The sequence below is a fragment of the Trachinotus anak genome, unplaced genomic scaffold (assembly GCF_046630095.1).
Source record: "Trachinotus anak isolate AG129_WGS33_773 ecotype Australia unplaced genomic scaffold, CSIRO_AGI_Tana_v1 ptg000003l, whole genome shotgun sequence".
NCBI lineage: Eukaryota > Metazoa > Chordata > Actinopteri > Carangiformes > Carangidae > Trachinotus > Trachinotus anak.
Window position 1 is genome coordinate 15,248,652 of NW_027273854.1, and position 14,335 is coordinate 15,262,986.

Genomic DNA, 14,335 nt, shown 5'->3' on the forward strand with positions numbered 1-14,335 from the left:
GAAAAGTTCGACATCAACACTCATTTTTCTCTTCCTCACTTTGTCTTTTTCTCTCTGTGTAATACACACACAAATTGAATGTAAATATCTGACTTAATATTGATTGAGGTTGATATATATATATACACTTAATTATATATATATACATATATATATGAGCCTCATATATACACTTATAACATGGTGGTGGGAGGTTATATATTTTCATTATATATATAATGAAAATTCAGTGCCAAAATATAATGTTAAATAATTTAATGTCCCTAAGTGTTTCATCTGTTGTTGCAATAGTGTTTACAAAGGCAGTGTTTATTTTATTCTTTGCTGTTTCTGGAGTGCATCGTCACCCAGTGTCACATGACATATGAGAAAAGGTGAGGACATGAATGTCATTATGCTTAGAGCATGCACTGATTGTAAATTATATTGCTTCTGCTTAATCTTGCCATTATCATTATAGTTATTGACAGTTATCATTGTTATCAGATTTGATGTTGTATGCACTATGTTGATGACAAATTGCAAACTTGGCTGCTTGCTGTGATGCATTATGTATTTATTTACAAATGATTGTTTGAACAGTGAATGTAGTCTCATTCACTGTTCCAAATGAAGGATCTTGGAGACTGTTGCTTTGTAGACTTAATTCTTCTCTTATCATCAGTAGCATTTCTTTGCTTCATATATGAATACACTCTTTTGAAGGCGGTAAATTATTTGCTGAACTGGAAATAAAGTCTGTTGAATGGTGTAAAACTTGATGAAATGCGCCTTTCTTTTTCCAAATAACAAGGTTATATCTATAGTCATGCATCATGCATACACAAAATATACACTGTATTAATACACATATCAGAATAAAAATATCAAAATGGGAAAGTACTGTTTATTGATAATTTTGCACTTGTTTTTTTTTGTTTTTTGTTTTTTTTATGGCTAACAGGAAATACAAAATAGAGAGTGGCTTTCTGTGAGTTTGTGGATGTCGCTTATTTATTTATTTAGAAATATTCACCGGAAGTATTAGCATGTTATCATGTCGGCATTGACTATTTTTGATATTGCATTTACTTACTGTGACCTCTAAGGGGCAATAAACACCCGTGAATTTAAAAACACTCCGCACAACAGTCATCTCCCTTGACGCTGGTATGAAGTGTGATCTCTACATTAGATAACTGTTGTTAAAATGTTGTCGTTGTTCGAATAATCACATTATACATATCAATATTAAAAAAAGGGGAATAATGATATTTCTGTGTATTAGCCACCAATATAATTGTATTGTCACTTGGACCACTGGAGGGCAGTGAACACCCTAAACGCACAGATTGTAAAGCCAACTATCAGATTTCCGGTAAAGCTTTTCAAAATAAAACAAGCAAACAAGTCCGCCGTGTTTTTATTTTGTCAATTGTCATTGTGTGAAGTTTGGGGACCCAAAAGCCAGCATGAAAACACAAACTCAAGGGTTTTTTGTTGACATTGGGATAGCTCACAGGTGTCGTCGCCCGTGGTCACACAGGTTGTCGCTCCGAGAGGGGGCAGTTGTTCATGTCAGGAGAAGTCGTTCAACACCTTTTCGAGAGCAGAAGAAGAAAGCAGCGGATGAAGATACTGTGGTTTCGTTTCCGATTGACCCATTTAGCTTCTCACATTAGCATCAGTCCACAATCTGTGTGTAACAATGGAGTTGGCCTTTCTTGATTTAGCACTTCGCGTGTTTTGACGGGTGATAGTTTCTGATTCTTCGTCGGAGAAGCGATACAAAACAAAGCTTGAACTCCAGCTTGAAGCAAAAAAAAAAAAACAAAAACAGGCTAGCTGTTGTTAGCCACTTTGATTTAGCTGGGCTGGCTGCGATTAAAATGAGCTGTCAAATGTCGACTGCGTAGGAAAGTTGTTTGTGTGCTTGGGGCCGATATTGGCTGGCTGGTCAACGCGGACACGTTTAGCTATCTTAGCCGAGCCAGGCCCAGCTTTGCAGCTCCCTTGGATGTTCCGTGGGGTGAGTACAGTTTGATGTAAGCTAAATTAATATTACCGGATTTTTATTTTTATTGCCTACTGTCAGAACAAGTAGACCAGGTGACGAGCCAGGTGACATGTACACTGATGTATGGTGACTTGTTGTGCCACATTAAAGTGTGTGGGCTGCTCTGGGACAGATGCTTCCTGTAGTTCAAGAGATCAAGTGTGGAGAAATGCTTGGTACTTTGCACGCCAGGGAAATAAAGCCTGCCTCAGAGGTCGAGGCCCTGATACATAGGTTGATCAAACAGCTGTCAGCTAACAGACAGTAATGAAGAAGCACACCTTGTTGTGGTCCACGCCTGCACTGTAAACAAGCCACCGTCTTCTTCTTCTGCGTTACAGTCGGGACGTTTCTCTTCTCCATGTCTGCTGAGGCTTCAGTTGGCAGTCATGCTGCCGACTCTGCCCTGTCTGCTGTTTCCCAGCCTGCCTGCCACAGCACAGATGAGCACAGAAACCGGGGTCTGCTGGGCAGCAAGTATGTCAAGCTAAATGTGGGTGGCTCACTGCATTATACCACTGTCCAGACATTAAGCAAGGAAGACAGTATGCTGCGGAGCATATGCAATGGAGGAACAGAGGTTACCATAGACTCAGAAGGTGGGTGGATGTGCCTGTCCGGTGAGCACACAACTTTTTACGGGGTCCACATTGTTGCTCTTGAATGTCTTGAGATCTGTGCCACGGATATCAGAAAATGTAACTTGTCACTTTGAGTGTGGAGCATGTTTCCAACAACATAGTTAGGTGAGGCGCTCTGTTTTGATTTTGTAGAAATTATAAATCACTAAATATATTCTAAGCAAACAACTGCATAACATCAGCGTCAAGCCTAGCCTCTTTTGGCATACATTGTATTTCATCAAGATGTAAAATATGATTTATACACTGGTGGGCAAGTCTATTAACTTTTGTGAACTTTGACAACAAGTCTCGCACCTGTGGTGTCATCCAGTTTTGTGCTGTAAGAGATCAAACATCTAACATACTGTAATATTTGGTTGGCAAGATGTTTAACCCTCACACACTACAGGACTGGCTGTTATTGCCAACTTTAACTAGTGTAAACCTGATGTGCCCTCGAAAATCGGTTGTAGTGGAGCAGAGTATCTATATTAGCTATGTGTCCCCGACATTGGGTGACGTACAAAAGACTGATATTTGTTGATCCACCGTTTTAGTTTTAATGTCAAATGAGCTCCATCCTCTCGTGGTGTGGTTGAGGTCTGGAGTTCATGTATACTCAAATATGCTCAAAGTGTGAGTCCTGAGAGAATTCTTAAATGAACACACTGCCTTTTTCTGATGTCCCAGAAAGAAAATGTTGACTCAGTAAGGAAATGAGTACCAATACCATAGGCAAGCTGTTTCCACATTAACTGAGGGTGCTCAGAGTTTGTTAACTGTGAACCACATCCATCACACAGGCTGGGGACCATTGGTCTACCACGAGAAGTAACAAAGATTGCTGAAGAATGCCAGTGACTGAAAATAACTGTTTCTCCCAGGTTGGGTCGTTTTGGATAGGTCTGGCCGACATTTTGGGCTGGTTTTGAACTTTCTGCGTGATGGCTCAGTACCATTGCCGGAGGACCACAGAGAGCTGGATGAGGTTCTGAAGGAGGCCCAGTACTATCGGGTTCAGGGACTCGTCCAGCATTGCCTCAGTGCCATGCAGGTAAAGGTTTTGTTCAGAGCCTCTACAAATATACACAAATGGAGGTGTCAAGAATAAAATGCTAATATTAGTGCTGATCCACTTTCTCATCTTCCTCCTCCTCATTGGAAGATAAGAGCTTCTTCTAATGAGTTCTTTTGTACCAAAAGACCAAAGTTGTTAAGTCCATGTAATATCAGATACAGTCATAAGATGTTCTTGATTGTCTTTGTGTGAAATTATCACCATTAAAACTCTTTCTGGCATTTTTATCAATGTCTGTATAAAATAATGTCAAAACATGAAGTTGAATAATCAGTGAGATTAAGCATAGTCAATAGATTCAAACGGTATTTATTAATTAATTGCTGTCTTAATCATTAATCACAAAAATAAATGTATTGGTTACAACTTCACAAAGCTTTGCTTTTCTCCATCTGATATTATAATACTTATATATAATAATAATAATAATAATAATAATAATAATAATAATATATTTGCAGGTTTTACCTATTGGTCAGACTAAAGAACAAATTTAATCACATCACTTTGGACCCTGGTGTCTTATGATGGGTATTTCACATTATTTTGACTAAACTGATTATTTTTACCCAGTTAATTGATAGGTTGATAATTTCAGAAAATGCGTTTCAGTGTTCTTTCTTTGTTTACCTTTCAGAAACAAAAGGATGTCTTTGAAAGTGTGTGTCGCATCCCTATGATCACCTCAGCCAAAGAAGAACAGAAGATGATTGCTACTTGTAGAAAGGTAAACAGCATTTCATCTAAATCCAGTGGACCATTGACAAAAGTGTACATTACCTTTTACATCTAGTCCTGTGTAGCAAATGTCTGACTGTCTGTCTGTACAGAATTGAAAAAAAAAAAAATAAGATGGTTTGAAGAGGTTTAGAATTGGGAGCCATGAAAAGTGTGGTCTGCTGTGTGAGACTTACAGACTATAGAATACCATGATTGATTCCTGTTTCTCGCCTCTACAGCCTGTAGTAAAATTGCAGAACAACAGAGGAAACAACAAATACTCTTATACCAGGTAAAAATTATGGATGACTGCATGTGCCCGACAGAGTATAAAAAAATAATATGTCAAGTCACGTGTTGCCACAACAACATGTGTATTTGACATTTTTTGGACTATTTTGAGTGCAAAGTACTTATTAATCATCTTATCTGACTGATCTTTGTCTCTGCCTTTGACCAGCAACTCTGATGATAACCTGCTGAAGAACATCGAACTGTTTGACAAGCTTGTGCTACGATTTAATGGCCGGGTCCTGTTTGTCAAAGATGTGCTTGGGGATGAGATCTGCTGTTGGTCTTTCTATGGTGAAGGCCGCAAGATCGCTGAAGTATGCTGCACCTCCATCGTCTATGCTACAGAGAAGAAGCAGACCAAAGTAAGCATCAGATTATGGGTACAGTAAGTCGTGAAGCAGTAGTGTGATCTTTTGAGAAATGTGTTTGCTCTCTGGCATTGACTTCAGCAGCGGTCACTTAGCTTAGCTTAGCACAAATAGTGGCAACACACAGAAACAGCTAAGCTGGCTCTGTCCATAGATAATGAAATCACTCACAGATCACAAGTTCACTAAGAAACACATTTCTCAGTTAGAGCCAGGCTAGCTGCTTACCTTTATACTAAAGTCAGCCGCTCACCACCAAACCTGACCATTGTGTGTTTTTCAGGTTGAGTTTCCCGAGGCTCGAATCTTTGAAGAAACCCTCAATATTCTCATCTACGAGAATGGCCGAGGGTCTGGCCCAGGAGGTTTACACCTTTTAGATTCAAGAGGCTCAGGTTCATCGCTGGGAGCTGGCCAGTCAGAGGAAGAGGGTGCTGTGGGAGGGGACAGACGAGTAAGACGGATCCACGTAAGGAGGCATATAATGCATGATGAAAGAGGGCACGGTCAGCAAACTGTGTACAAGGACTAATAATGTGAAAACCTAGGGCAAAGGAGAGCGACTTGATGTATGTTCATTTTTTTTGTTGAATGCTAGCAGAATGAAAGAGATGTCCTTGATCATAGCAATAGCTTGGTAGTTAGTTATTTCATTAATTGTCTTTAGGCGTCACTGCAGAAATAGAGGGGTCGATGGCTGATTTGCAACTGAAGTAAGAGTCGTTTGAAGATGAAAAATTCTTCTGTTTACAAGAAAGCAAACTGTGTACATTATTTAAATAGGAAACATGTAAAATTACCTGGGAAATGTAACTGGCATAAATATTACTTACTGCAAATATTAAGGAACCCCCTTCAAGTTACTGAATGGACCTCAAAACCCAAATCCCACCCCAAAGTGGCTAATTTATTCCTAGACCAGATGTTAACGTAGATGTTAATGATGTGCACTGGCAGTCTCTTCTGGGTTTGACTCGCAGGAAAAACTGTGTCAGTCAGTTAATTCAGGTTGTTAAACATCTGTTGCCTTTTCAGAATTTAGACTGAGATGCTGACTAACAGTGATGAACAGAGGAGGGTGAAGTTTAGTTTAGAAATCTTAACACTGGAATAAAACTGAGTAGCCATTTTTAGCAAGGTTGTCCATGAATGAGATTGTTGAGCAGCTCAATTTTCTTTATTTAAATTTCTACTGCTGTTGCTTCAAGATGTTTTTTATTAATTAATTTATGAACTTAATTTATTGTTTGGTATTTAACTTTTGTATTGTATGCAATCTTTGTGTTAACTCGTGCTCAAGTGAGTTTTAATTTTTGGAATGATATGATGCACTCTATAGCACACACCAGATTTTGAATTTACTCCTGTAAATGACTAAATCGTGAACTTACATTTCAGTTCCACGTTTCAAAAGGAACAGAGACCATTTCTTTGATATTGTACTTCATTCTGAGCCATGATTTTTCACTTATGCTTTATGTCTTACACCAAACCACTGAAATTTCTTCAAAGTAATAGGCCATACACTGAGACAGTGATGATAAAATCAATTAATAATTGGGTGTATTTTTATTTCCCTCAGGGAGAGGAGAAGTATTTTCTTTCTAATGGTCACCAGTGTCTTGTGTAAACCTAATCACTCTGAATACTGAAAAAAACATTGAATGAGAGCAATATGTATCTCAGACCCTTTATAAATCACCTTGGAATACCTTAAGATATGCACTAATATAACTTCCGTCCAATAGTGGTCATGGGAATGTTCTGAATAAATTACTTATAAAATCCAACTATAGCTTCATGGTCTTATTTTTCCTTTCTTTCTTAAAGTATGATTAAAAAAAATTACTCAAACATATACATATTCCAGAAAACAAATGAAAGTTGCCCACAGGATATTTATTAGAGTGCTTATGTGATATGCTCCTTGACATTTTTATTCATTCAGATTATTATAGGAATATAAGATTCACAGATGCTCAGTACAGTGTTTTGAATTGTTTATGTGTTATTCAGTATTACTGTGCCCGTTTATATAGAGTAAAAAAAAGTCATAGTTTAAACTATTTGCCATTGAACTGTCACCTGTTACAGAAAAGCATATTTTATGAATCACAACCATTTTCAATTTCCAGCTATTTTTCCACAACAGTGTAAAAGGAAAATAGAATCAAATCTCATGAAAAGAAATATGAAATGGAAAGGAAAACAAAGGAGAAAGCTAAATTAGGAGAAAGCAAAATAAAACAAAATAATGGCACATTAAATATTTTAAATTAAATATTTTAATTTGAATATTTTCAGATATTCCAGCATTTTTTTATTTGAATATTCAATTTATATATTTCATATTTTTTATTTATAGAAATATTTAAAATCATGAAGAAAAAGATGTAGGTTATCCTTTAGGAAAAACATTTGTGGAGAAAGCATTTTCCCATTAAAATCATTGCATTTATAATTAAATCTTAGGACCTAAACATATTTTGACATCTTTAACATAGTTTAACAAACAAAGTTCATACTGTTGAAAGTTATACCTTCAACCCCTCCAAACAGATTTTGCAGTAAAATTAATGACTTAAAAAGAGTTAAAGTCGCCCAAGGTTTTATGTTTTGTTTGTATTGTGAAAGGGCGTGGCGATGGTCTGACGTCACTTCCAGATACGTCCGGCTGTCACGCTGCCGCCGCCAAAAAAGAAATAAGTTACACAGTGAAAAATGACGGCGTCAGAGAAAGAGACAGCAGCTATCCGCAGGTTTGTGTGTGGGGAACTCCGCGACGAGCCAGACCTAAGGTACAGCTGAAGCATTCAGGACTTTTCCGCACTTTTCAGTGAAATAAAGAGAATAAAAACACAGGCCTGTGCGCTCTGACTGTGCATGTGTTAGTTAGCAGTGAACTGTCCTAAACTTTGGTTTGCATGCAAGACGCTTTGGCACATGTCACTTTCAGCACATTCAGGGGCCAGTTAACAACTCAAACTAGCTGCATGTTGCCTGTTAAACACGAAGATTTAAGGTGCTGTAACATTGGTGCGTCTCTTGCTGCTAAGGGGAGATTCACACATGGCGCAGTTCAGTGGTGTTACGGTTTCTCATCCAACTTCAGGTCATCAGGAAGCGCATCAGGTGCCAACGATAGCTGCCAGAGTATCATTAGACCCATATGACTTGATGATTTAAATTCATATCCTGTCTAGTGTTGTAATGCATCGTTATATTTTGACATGAGCAAGAAATCACGACCACGTCCACTAATGCGTTATCTTCTGTATAGAGTATCGTTAAATAGCAAGTTAAATTAAAACCATTTGTAATTGCAGTGTATCTAGTAATGTGCAAGCCCCTCTTTCAGTTATTATAATTTAATGAAAATTAGTTCCTCTCGTTTTTGGAGGTAGTAAAAAGTGATACCTCATATATTTGTCTATTTAACAGTGCACTTGAAAGTCCAGTGGGGTCCAAAGGTCTGAGACAACTTTCCAAATTTGGACCCCACTGTAAAGAGAAATTATTATAACATAAATTGTTTTTTTATCCACAATAGGAAAATGGTTACAAACGTACAAACTCCTTGTTTCCTTGTTGTACAAAATAGTGTTGTTTCTGTTTCTTGTAGTGGCATTTTCGGGGCAGAAAAGGGCAGCATCTGTTTTGTGGTTAAAATCATTTATATTGGAAATTTGATATCCCACAACATCCAGACATTCAAAAAACAAAATTCCCATCTTTACTACCTCTGTGTGTTTATATATATAAAATATTTGCATTCAATGGTCGCACGGATCTCAGTCTTCATCTGTTTATGATTCAGTCATTCAGTATAATGAGGGCCTGTTAAATGTTTCACATGTATTTCTTAGTCTGTATCTGACATCACAAAGGCTTAAGTTAATTATGTCTGCACGCCTTAATGTAATCTTTCTAATGTCTTATTCCAGCACACTGACCTTGGGAATTTTAAAAAAGCGATATTTAGCGCAGGTGGGCCGTGAATCATTAAGTCCAGAGGCCAAAAAATACATGAAACAGGTGGTTGAAGAGGAACTGATGAAAATGCAGGTATCTGATTTCTTCCCATACAACTTATATAAGTTTCTTGTGTTTAAGATTTATGTAGCAGGATCACTTTGAGTGCTGTGTATTACTGTCATCATCATTCATTTTTTTCCTGCTAGGACAATGACGAAAACGGCGATGAGCTGGTGACCAAGAAAAGAAAGAGAGAAAAGGAAAATGATGAGGTGATAAATGAGAGAGAAGATGAAGACGAATCCAGGGCAAAGAGATCTCGTTGTCTGTCAAGTTCATCATCAGGTTAATTATATTTGTTATTTTCTTGAAATGCTTTTAATTATCTATAGAATGTTTTACTTTGCAGTGGGACATGTGGATTTGACAATAACAGTATTTCATAGTTTTCAACATAAATCAGCAAGCTTGTCCCAACTTATTATCCTTCACTGTGTGCTGGCTTTCATCAAAGGGCCAGAGATACAGACTCATAGTTATGTCCATTGCACTGGTAGATATCCCACTGAATACACACACAATTTTAATCTTGTCCTTTATAACCCATTTCCTGTTCAAGTAGCATTTGAAGGTGCTGTATATGGTTTATCTTAACCTAGTTGTTATTTTAACAACGCTAGTCGTCATTTGTCCATTGCCACAGTCCAGACAGTTCAGCTATTGCACTTTTAACTAAACTTTTTTTGTTAAATTAAAGGCAGTTGTTGTATCAGAAAATCTCACTCCCAAGTACCTTTATTACTCTTACTTTGTTTGCATAATTCCCAGTGAGGTCTATTCATTTTTTCAGACAGTTTTGTTGCTTGTTTGTAAACCATATGAACATAAAATATTTCATCTTTTCTTGTGTGATTTAATAACAGAATCAGAGGATAAAGAAGGCTGCAAATCAGGAAGTGAGGAGAGTGAGGAGGAAGACCAAATGAAATCTGGATCTGAGGATTCAGATCGAGAGGTGAAAAAATCAGAGTACAAGACAAATGGAAACCATAAACAGCAGATGGACAGTGAAGACTCTCCAGATGAGGAAGTTAATGAGTCTGAAAAAAAAGGGAATGAGAGTGAATCTGGTGGCAGTCCAAAAGAAATGGTGAAAAAGAAAGTCAACGCTACACAGAATGGAGAAAAAAAAAGCAGGAGTACAAGTCCAGGACGGAAAACACCACAAAGTGGTGAAGAGAACGAAACTGACACAGAGAACAAATCAGAAAGGAGGGATAAAGTCAATGGTACTGAGTCCTCAGATGACAGTGAAAAAGGTGAGTATACAAAATTTATAGCTGCCTGTCCCATATGTAAATGTTCATTTATTTATAGGGTCACTATTCTTTTATATGGCTTGATGTTACTTTCTGTTCATGTTGTGCAGAAGAAAAAGTCTCAGTGGAGAAGAAAAATAACGACACAGACTCAGATTCCTCGTCACTCCCCTCTTTGGAGGATAACAAGGACAGTGGGACAGAAGATAATAAAGATAATGAAAAAAAGAAAACCGTGAAAAAAAAAGAAGAGAGCACCAGAGGTCCAAAGGTGAGTCAATGAGTGATGTCATAAATCTGAATCAGAAGAATCAGGCTTTTTATTAAGTTTTTATTAAGTCCTCAGCATTTAAAAAAAAAAATTTTTTTAAAAGTTAATTAATTTTGTTCTGCTCGTTGTAGTGATGCTCAGTCATCAGTATTTTTGAAGTGATGTATGATATTTATGATGGTTGCATTTTTATTTATCATTTTTACTGTGACCTGAAATTAAGTTAAATTTGGCTACACACCACAGTGCACAGTATGATGGGCTGTGGGGCTTCAGGAAGTATTCAAAAAAGCTAAACTGAGTAGTTAGAATTACATTTTTTGACAAATAACAAAGGAGCATTTGAAATATTTTGTGTCTGTAAGTGTCCAACACCTTTGCTAAGTGTAAAATGAGTGGCAGAAAAAAATCACCAAAATATAGGTGCAAATATTGTGTAATTGTAAAATAATTTTATTCTATCTTCACAACCTGTCTGACCCTGCAGACTGATGACAAAGCAGTAGTGAGGCTCAAACGCTACATTTCTCTCTGTGGCGTGAAGCGGAATTACAAAAAGCTCCTTGATGGCTGTCGCTCTGTTCGCTCCATGGTGGCCGTCCTGAAGAAAGAGCTTGAAGAGCTTGGTGTCCATGGTCAGTGGAAATGCATTCACCTTTTAACAGATCACACATTCTGGACATAATTGCTCATTTTTGAGTCTCACATTCAAGTTGGTTTTTTTTTTAAATAGGTTTTTGCTCTTTGTAAGTATCTTGAAAACATATTTTCTATTAATTGTAAGTAGTAAAAAAAAGTGTAGGGGGTATTCCAGAGAAAGAACCCAATGTGTTTGATCCCTTTACCTCATCTGTAGTGTCACTAGAAGGCAAAATTCACCCATCAAAATCTGATTTTCAGGCTGCAATGAAATTCATCAGGCCCCTAACTTTTCTTGCTTTGCCACTTTTTCTTCATTTGTTCAAATACTATGCGGTGAGTTGGTTTTGATTCGTAATGATAAACGAGCCCAAACCAAAAACCTTAAGCAGACTGTACGTTTGTAAAACTGCAGTGTGACATTTGTCATTTGTAAAAGCACAGTTTTTATTTTCTTTACAACTGACACGACTTGATTAACTCAAGGAAATGTAGGCTAAAGCAATAACTTGTGTATGTGGTTTTACACAGGGCAGCCATCAATTCAGAAATGCAAAATAGTCAGAATGAAGAGAGAAGAGGCTCAGGAACTCGCTGAGCTTGATGTCAGCAACATCATTGCAACGAAAGGTAAATATTTGTCGCTTATTCATTCATACCGTCTGTTTCTGTGCCCTTTTTCCAGTTTCTGGAGAAGAACAGTAATTATTAAGTAGCAAAGCAAGAGTTTCTTGCAATATTTCACGAGCCAAGGAAAGACAAACAAACACAATTTTGCTCTTGGTTCCCACCAGGCAAAAATCTTAAATTGTTTAGGCTCATGCAGTTTATCATTCCAAACACACACTTGCACTGAAATAAAGTATGGTGGCTAGAATCCACATGTGACTGTAAATGGAGGAACAACAGTCTGTATTTCAATTTTATCAACAAATATTCATCCATTCAACTTTAAACTTGGATGTATTGCTGAGGACTCAAGCAAATACAGTGATGACTGTGAAGTTTTTTGGATAAGCCATTCTCAAGAAAGCTTCAAACATCACTTTTTTTTTTACAAATTACTTGATGCAAAGAAGAAGGTGGACCTAGAGTACAAGGGCAGTGCAGCACATGGACGATTTAGGGCATGCACATGCCAGAATTGAAGAAAAGCGCAACTCGACTGCAACTGCACTTCCTTCACCTTAAATGGGCACAGCACTGGTGATCCAAAAACCTGAACCTACATAAAATGGATGCAAATTAACTTGCCCTTTAGAAATACCATGATACATGCCGGCATTTGTGAAAATTACATTTTTGTTGTTGATTATTGTACATAATGTGTTCAGTTTGAACACAAACAACAAGTTAATGTTGCACATTACTCGATGTGGATTCTAGAAAAGCACAACAAAAACTGTTAATGTGATGTAAGTTGATGTAAACATAATTAGCACTGTGAAAATGGCTTTTCCGTTAAACAGGCTGTATGTAGGAATGGGACAACTTTCTAATTCATACGACATACTGAATTTGGGGTGCCCAACCCTATTGTTTGGTCCCTCCTCCCCCCTCCCCTTCCCCTGTGTCATAGTCGGACTGGCCATCAGGCATACCAGGAAAAATGCCGGTGGACAGTCATTCTGGGTGTGCATGACAGTGTGCTGTCTTTATGTTCCAGTATGGGGCTCATTGGCCAATCACAGCTGAGTTTCAACCTTCACCCTCATGCTGCGCAAGAGTAGACGACTGTTGTTTAGAGACTCGCCACTTCAGATACAAAGTGATATTATAAGATGGGACGGGTCTAGCTGGCTAGCATGCTAACTTCAGTAGATTGCAAAACAGTATATGGATGTCTTTGACTCAACATCAAAACTGTTATTTCTGCACATTCTACTGATGATTGTAGTTGATGATGATAATAATAATAATAATAATAACCAAAATAATTGCATATTGCCCCTTTAAAAAATTATACTTTGGGGCGGCCCGATGGGGGAGTGGTTAGGGCACCACATGAGCTGATGCTCTTAGCAGGCGAGTGAGGGTTTGACTCCCGATCAGCCTGACTCTTTCCTGCATGTCATTCCCCCTCTCTCTACCCCTTTCCTGACACTCTCTACTGTCCTGTCAATAAAGGCAAAAAATGCCCCAAAAAAAATATATTATACTTTGCTTGGGTCAAATGATGAATTACAGATATTTTCTCCAATAGGAAACTTACATGTATCATAGATGCTGCATGCACCACATATTGTAATGTAACAGTACCTATGACATATTCATAGTGATGACCAGGTTGGGTGAAGAAGTGCACAGTGCACCCGTAGTAATGTTGATCAACAGTGTCTATAATTTTGAAGTGATTGAGTTCGAGTTCTGTTTATCATTTTATTGCACATGCTAAATATGAAAATATTGATTAATGATACCTGCTAATGTGGATACCTTTCTCAGGTCGTCCTAAACGCAGAGGAGCATGGACGGAGCAACACGACCCTCCATCCCCTGCATTTCAGCGCACTCTGAACTCCAGCTCTGATATTGATCAAGAGAACGATACCCACACAGGGCGTAGAAGAGCTACAGACTGGTCCAACCTGCAGGGGATCATCAGTGATGATGCAGACAGTGACTGACCTCTTCAAGTGAGGCTACTTGGATATGGACATTACTTTTTCTCTGTTCAAGCTGGGTTTTGGTCTGTGCAAATTATTTTGATACAAAGGATACTGATTAATTTAAAACTTTTTTGCAAAAAAAATAATAATAATAATAATAATAATAAATCATAATGTGGATGGTATTTGAGTGATTGACCAGTCTTTGCAAATAATGATAATTTATTACCACTCTGTAGTATTGTTAATGTACATCTATTTTCTATATTTCAAATAAAAGTTTTTTCTTCATATGGAACGACTATTTTATTTTATTATTATTATTATTATTTATTTAATTTTTTTTTCATTTGTATTTGTTTTTGTTTTTTTACATTAAGACTTTTATTTACACACACACACAC

General features: G+C 37.5%; 2 protein-coding genes across 2 annotated transcripts; both read left to right on the plus strand.

Moving 5' to 3' along the window:
- Positions 1-1,590: 1,590 nt before the first annotated feature.
- On the plus strand, positions 1,591-6,908 carry kctd13 (potassium channel tetramerization domain containing 13). Its single transcript, XM_071473996.1, has 7 exons — positions 1,591-2,008; positions 2,377-2,634; positions 3,543-3,712; positions 4,374-4,463; positions 4,696-4,748; positions 4,917-5,112; positions 5,402-6,908. Exons 2-7 carry the CDS (start codon positions 2,397-2,399, stop codon positions 5,648-5,650), a joined length of 996 nt encoding a protein of 331 aa, XP_071330097.1. The 5' UTR covers positions 1,591-2,008; positions 2,377-2,396; the 3' UTR covers positions 5,651-6,908.
- Positions 6,909-7,761: 853 nt separating this feature from the next.
- hirip3 (HIRA interacting protein 3) lies at positions 7,762-14,222 on the plus strand. Its single transcript, XM_071473997.1, has 8 exons — positions 7,762-7,916; positions 9,063-9,183; positions 9,300-9,438; positions 10,017-10,412; positions 10,523-10,683; positions 11,171-11,318; positions 11,854-11,952; positions 13,768-14,222. Exons 1-8 carry the CDS (start codon positions 7,840-7,842, stop codon positions 13,947-13,949), a joined length of 1,323 nt encoding a protein of 440 aa, XP_071330098.1. The 5' UTR covers positions 7,762-7,839; the 3' UTR covers positions 13,950-14,222.
- Positions 14,223-14,335: the final 113 nt, after the last annotated feature.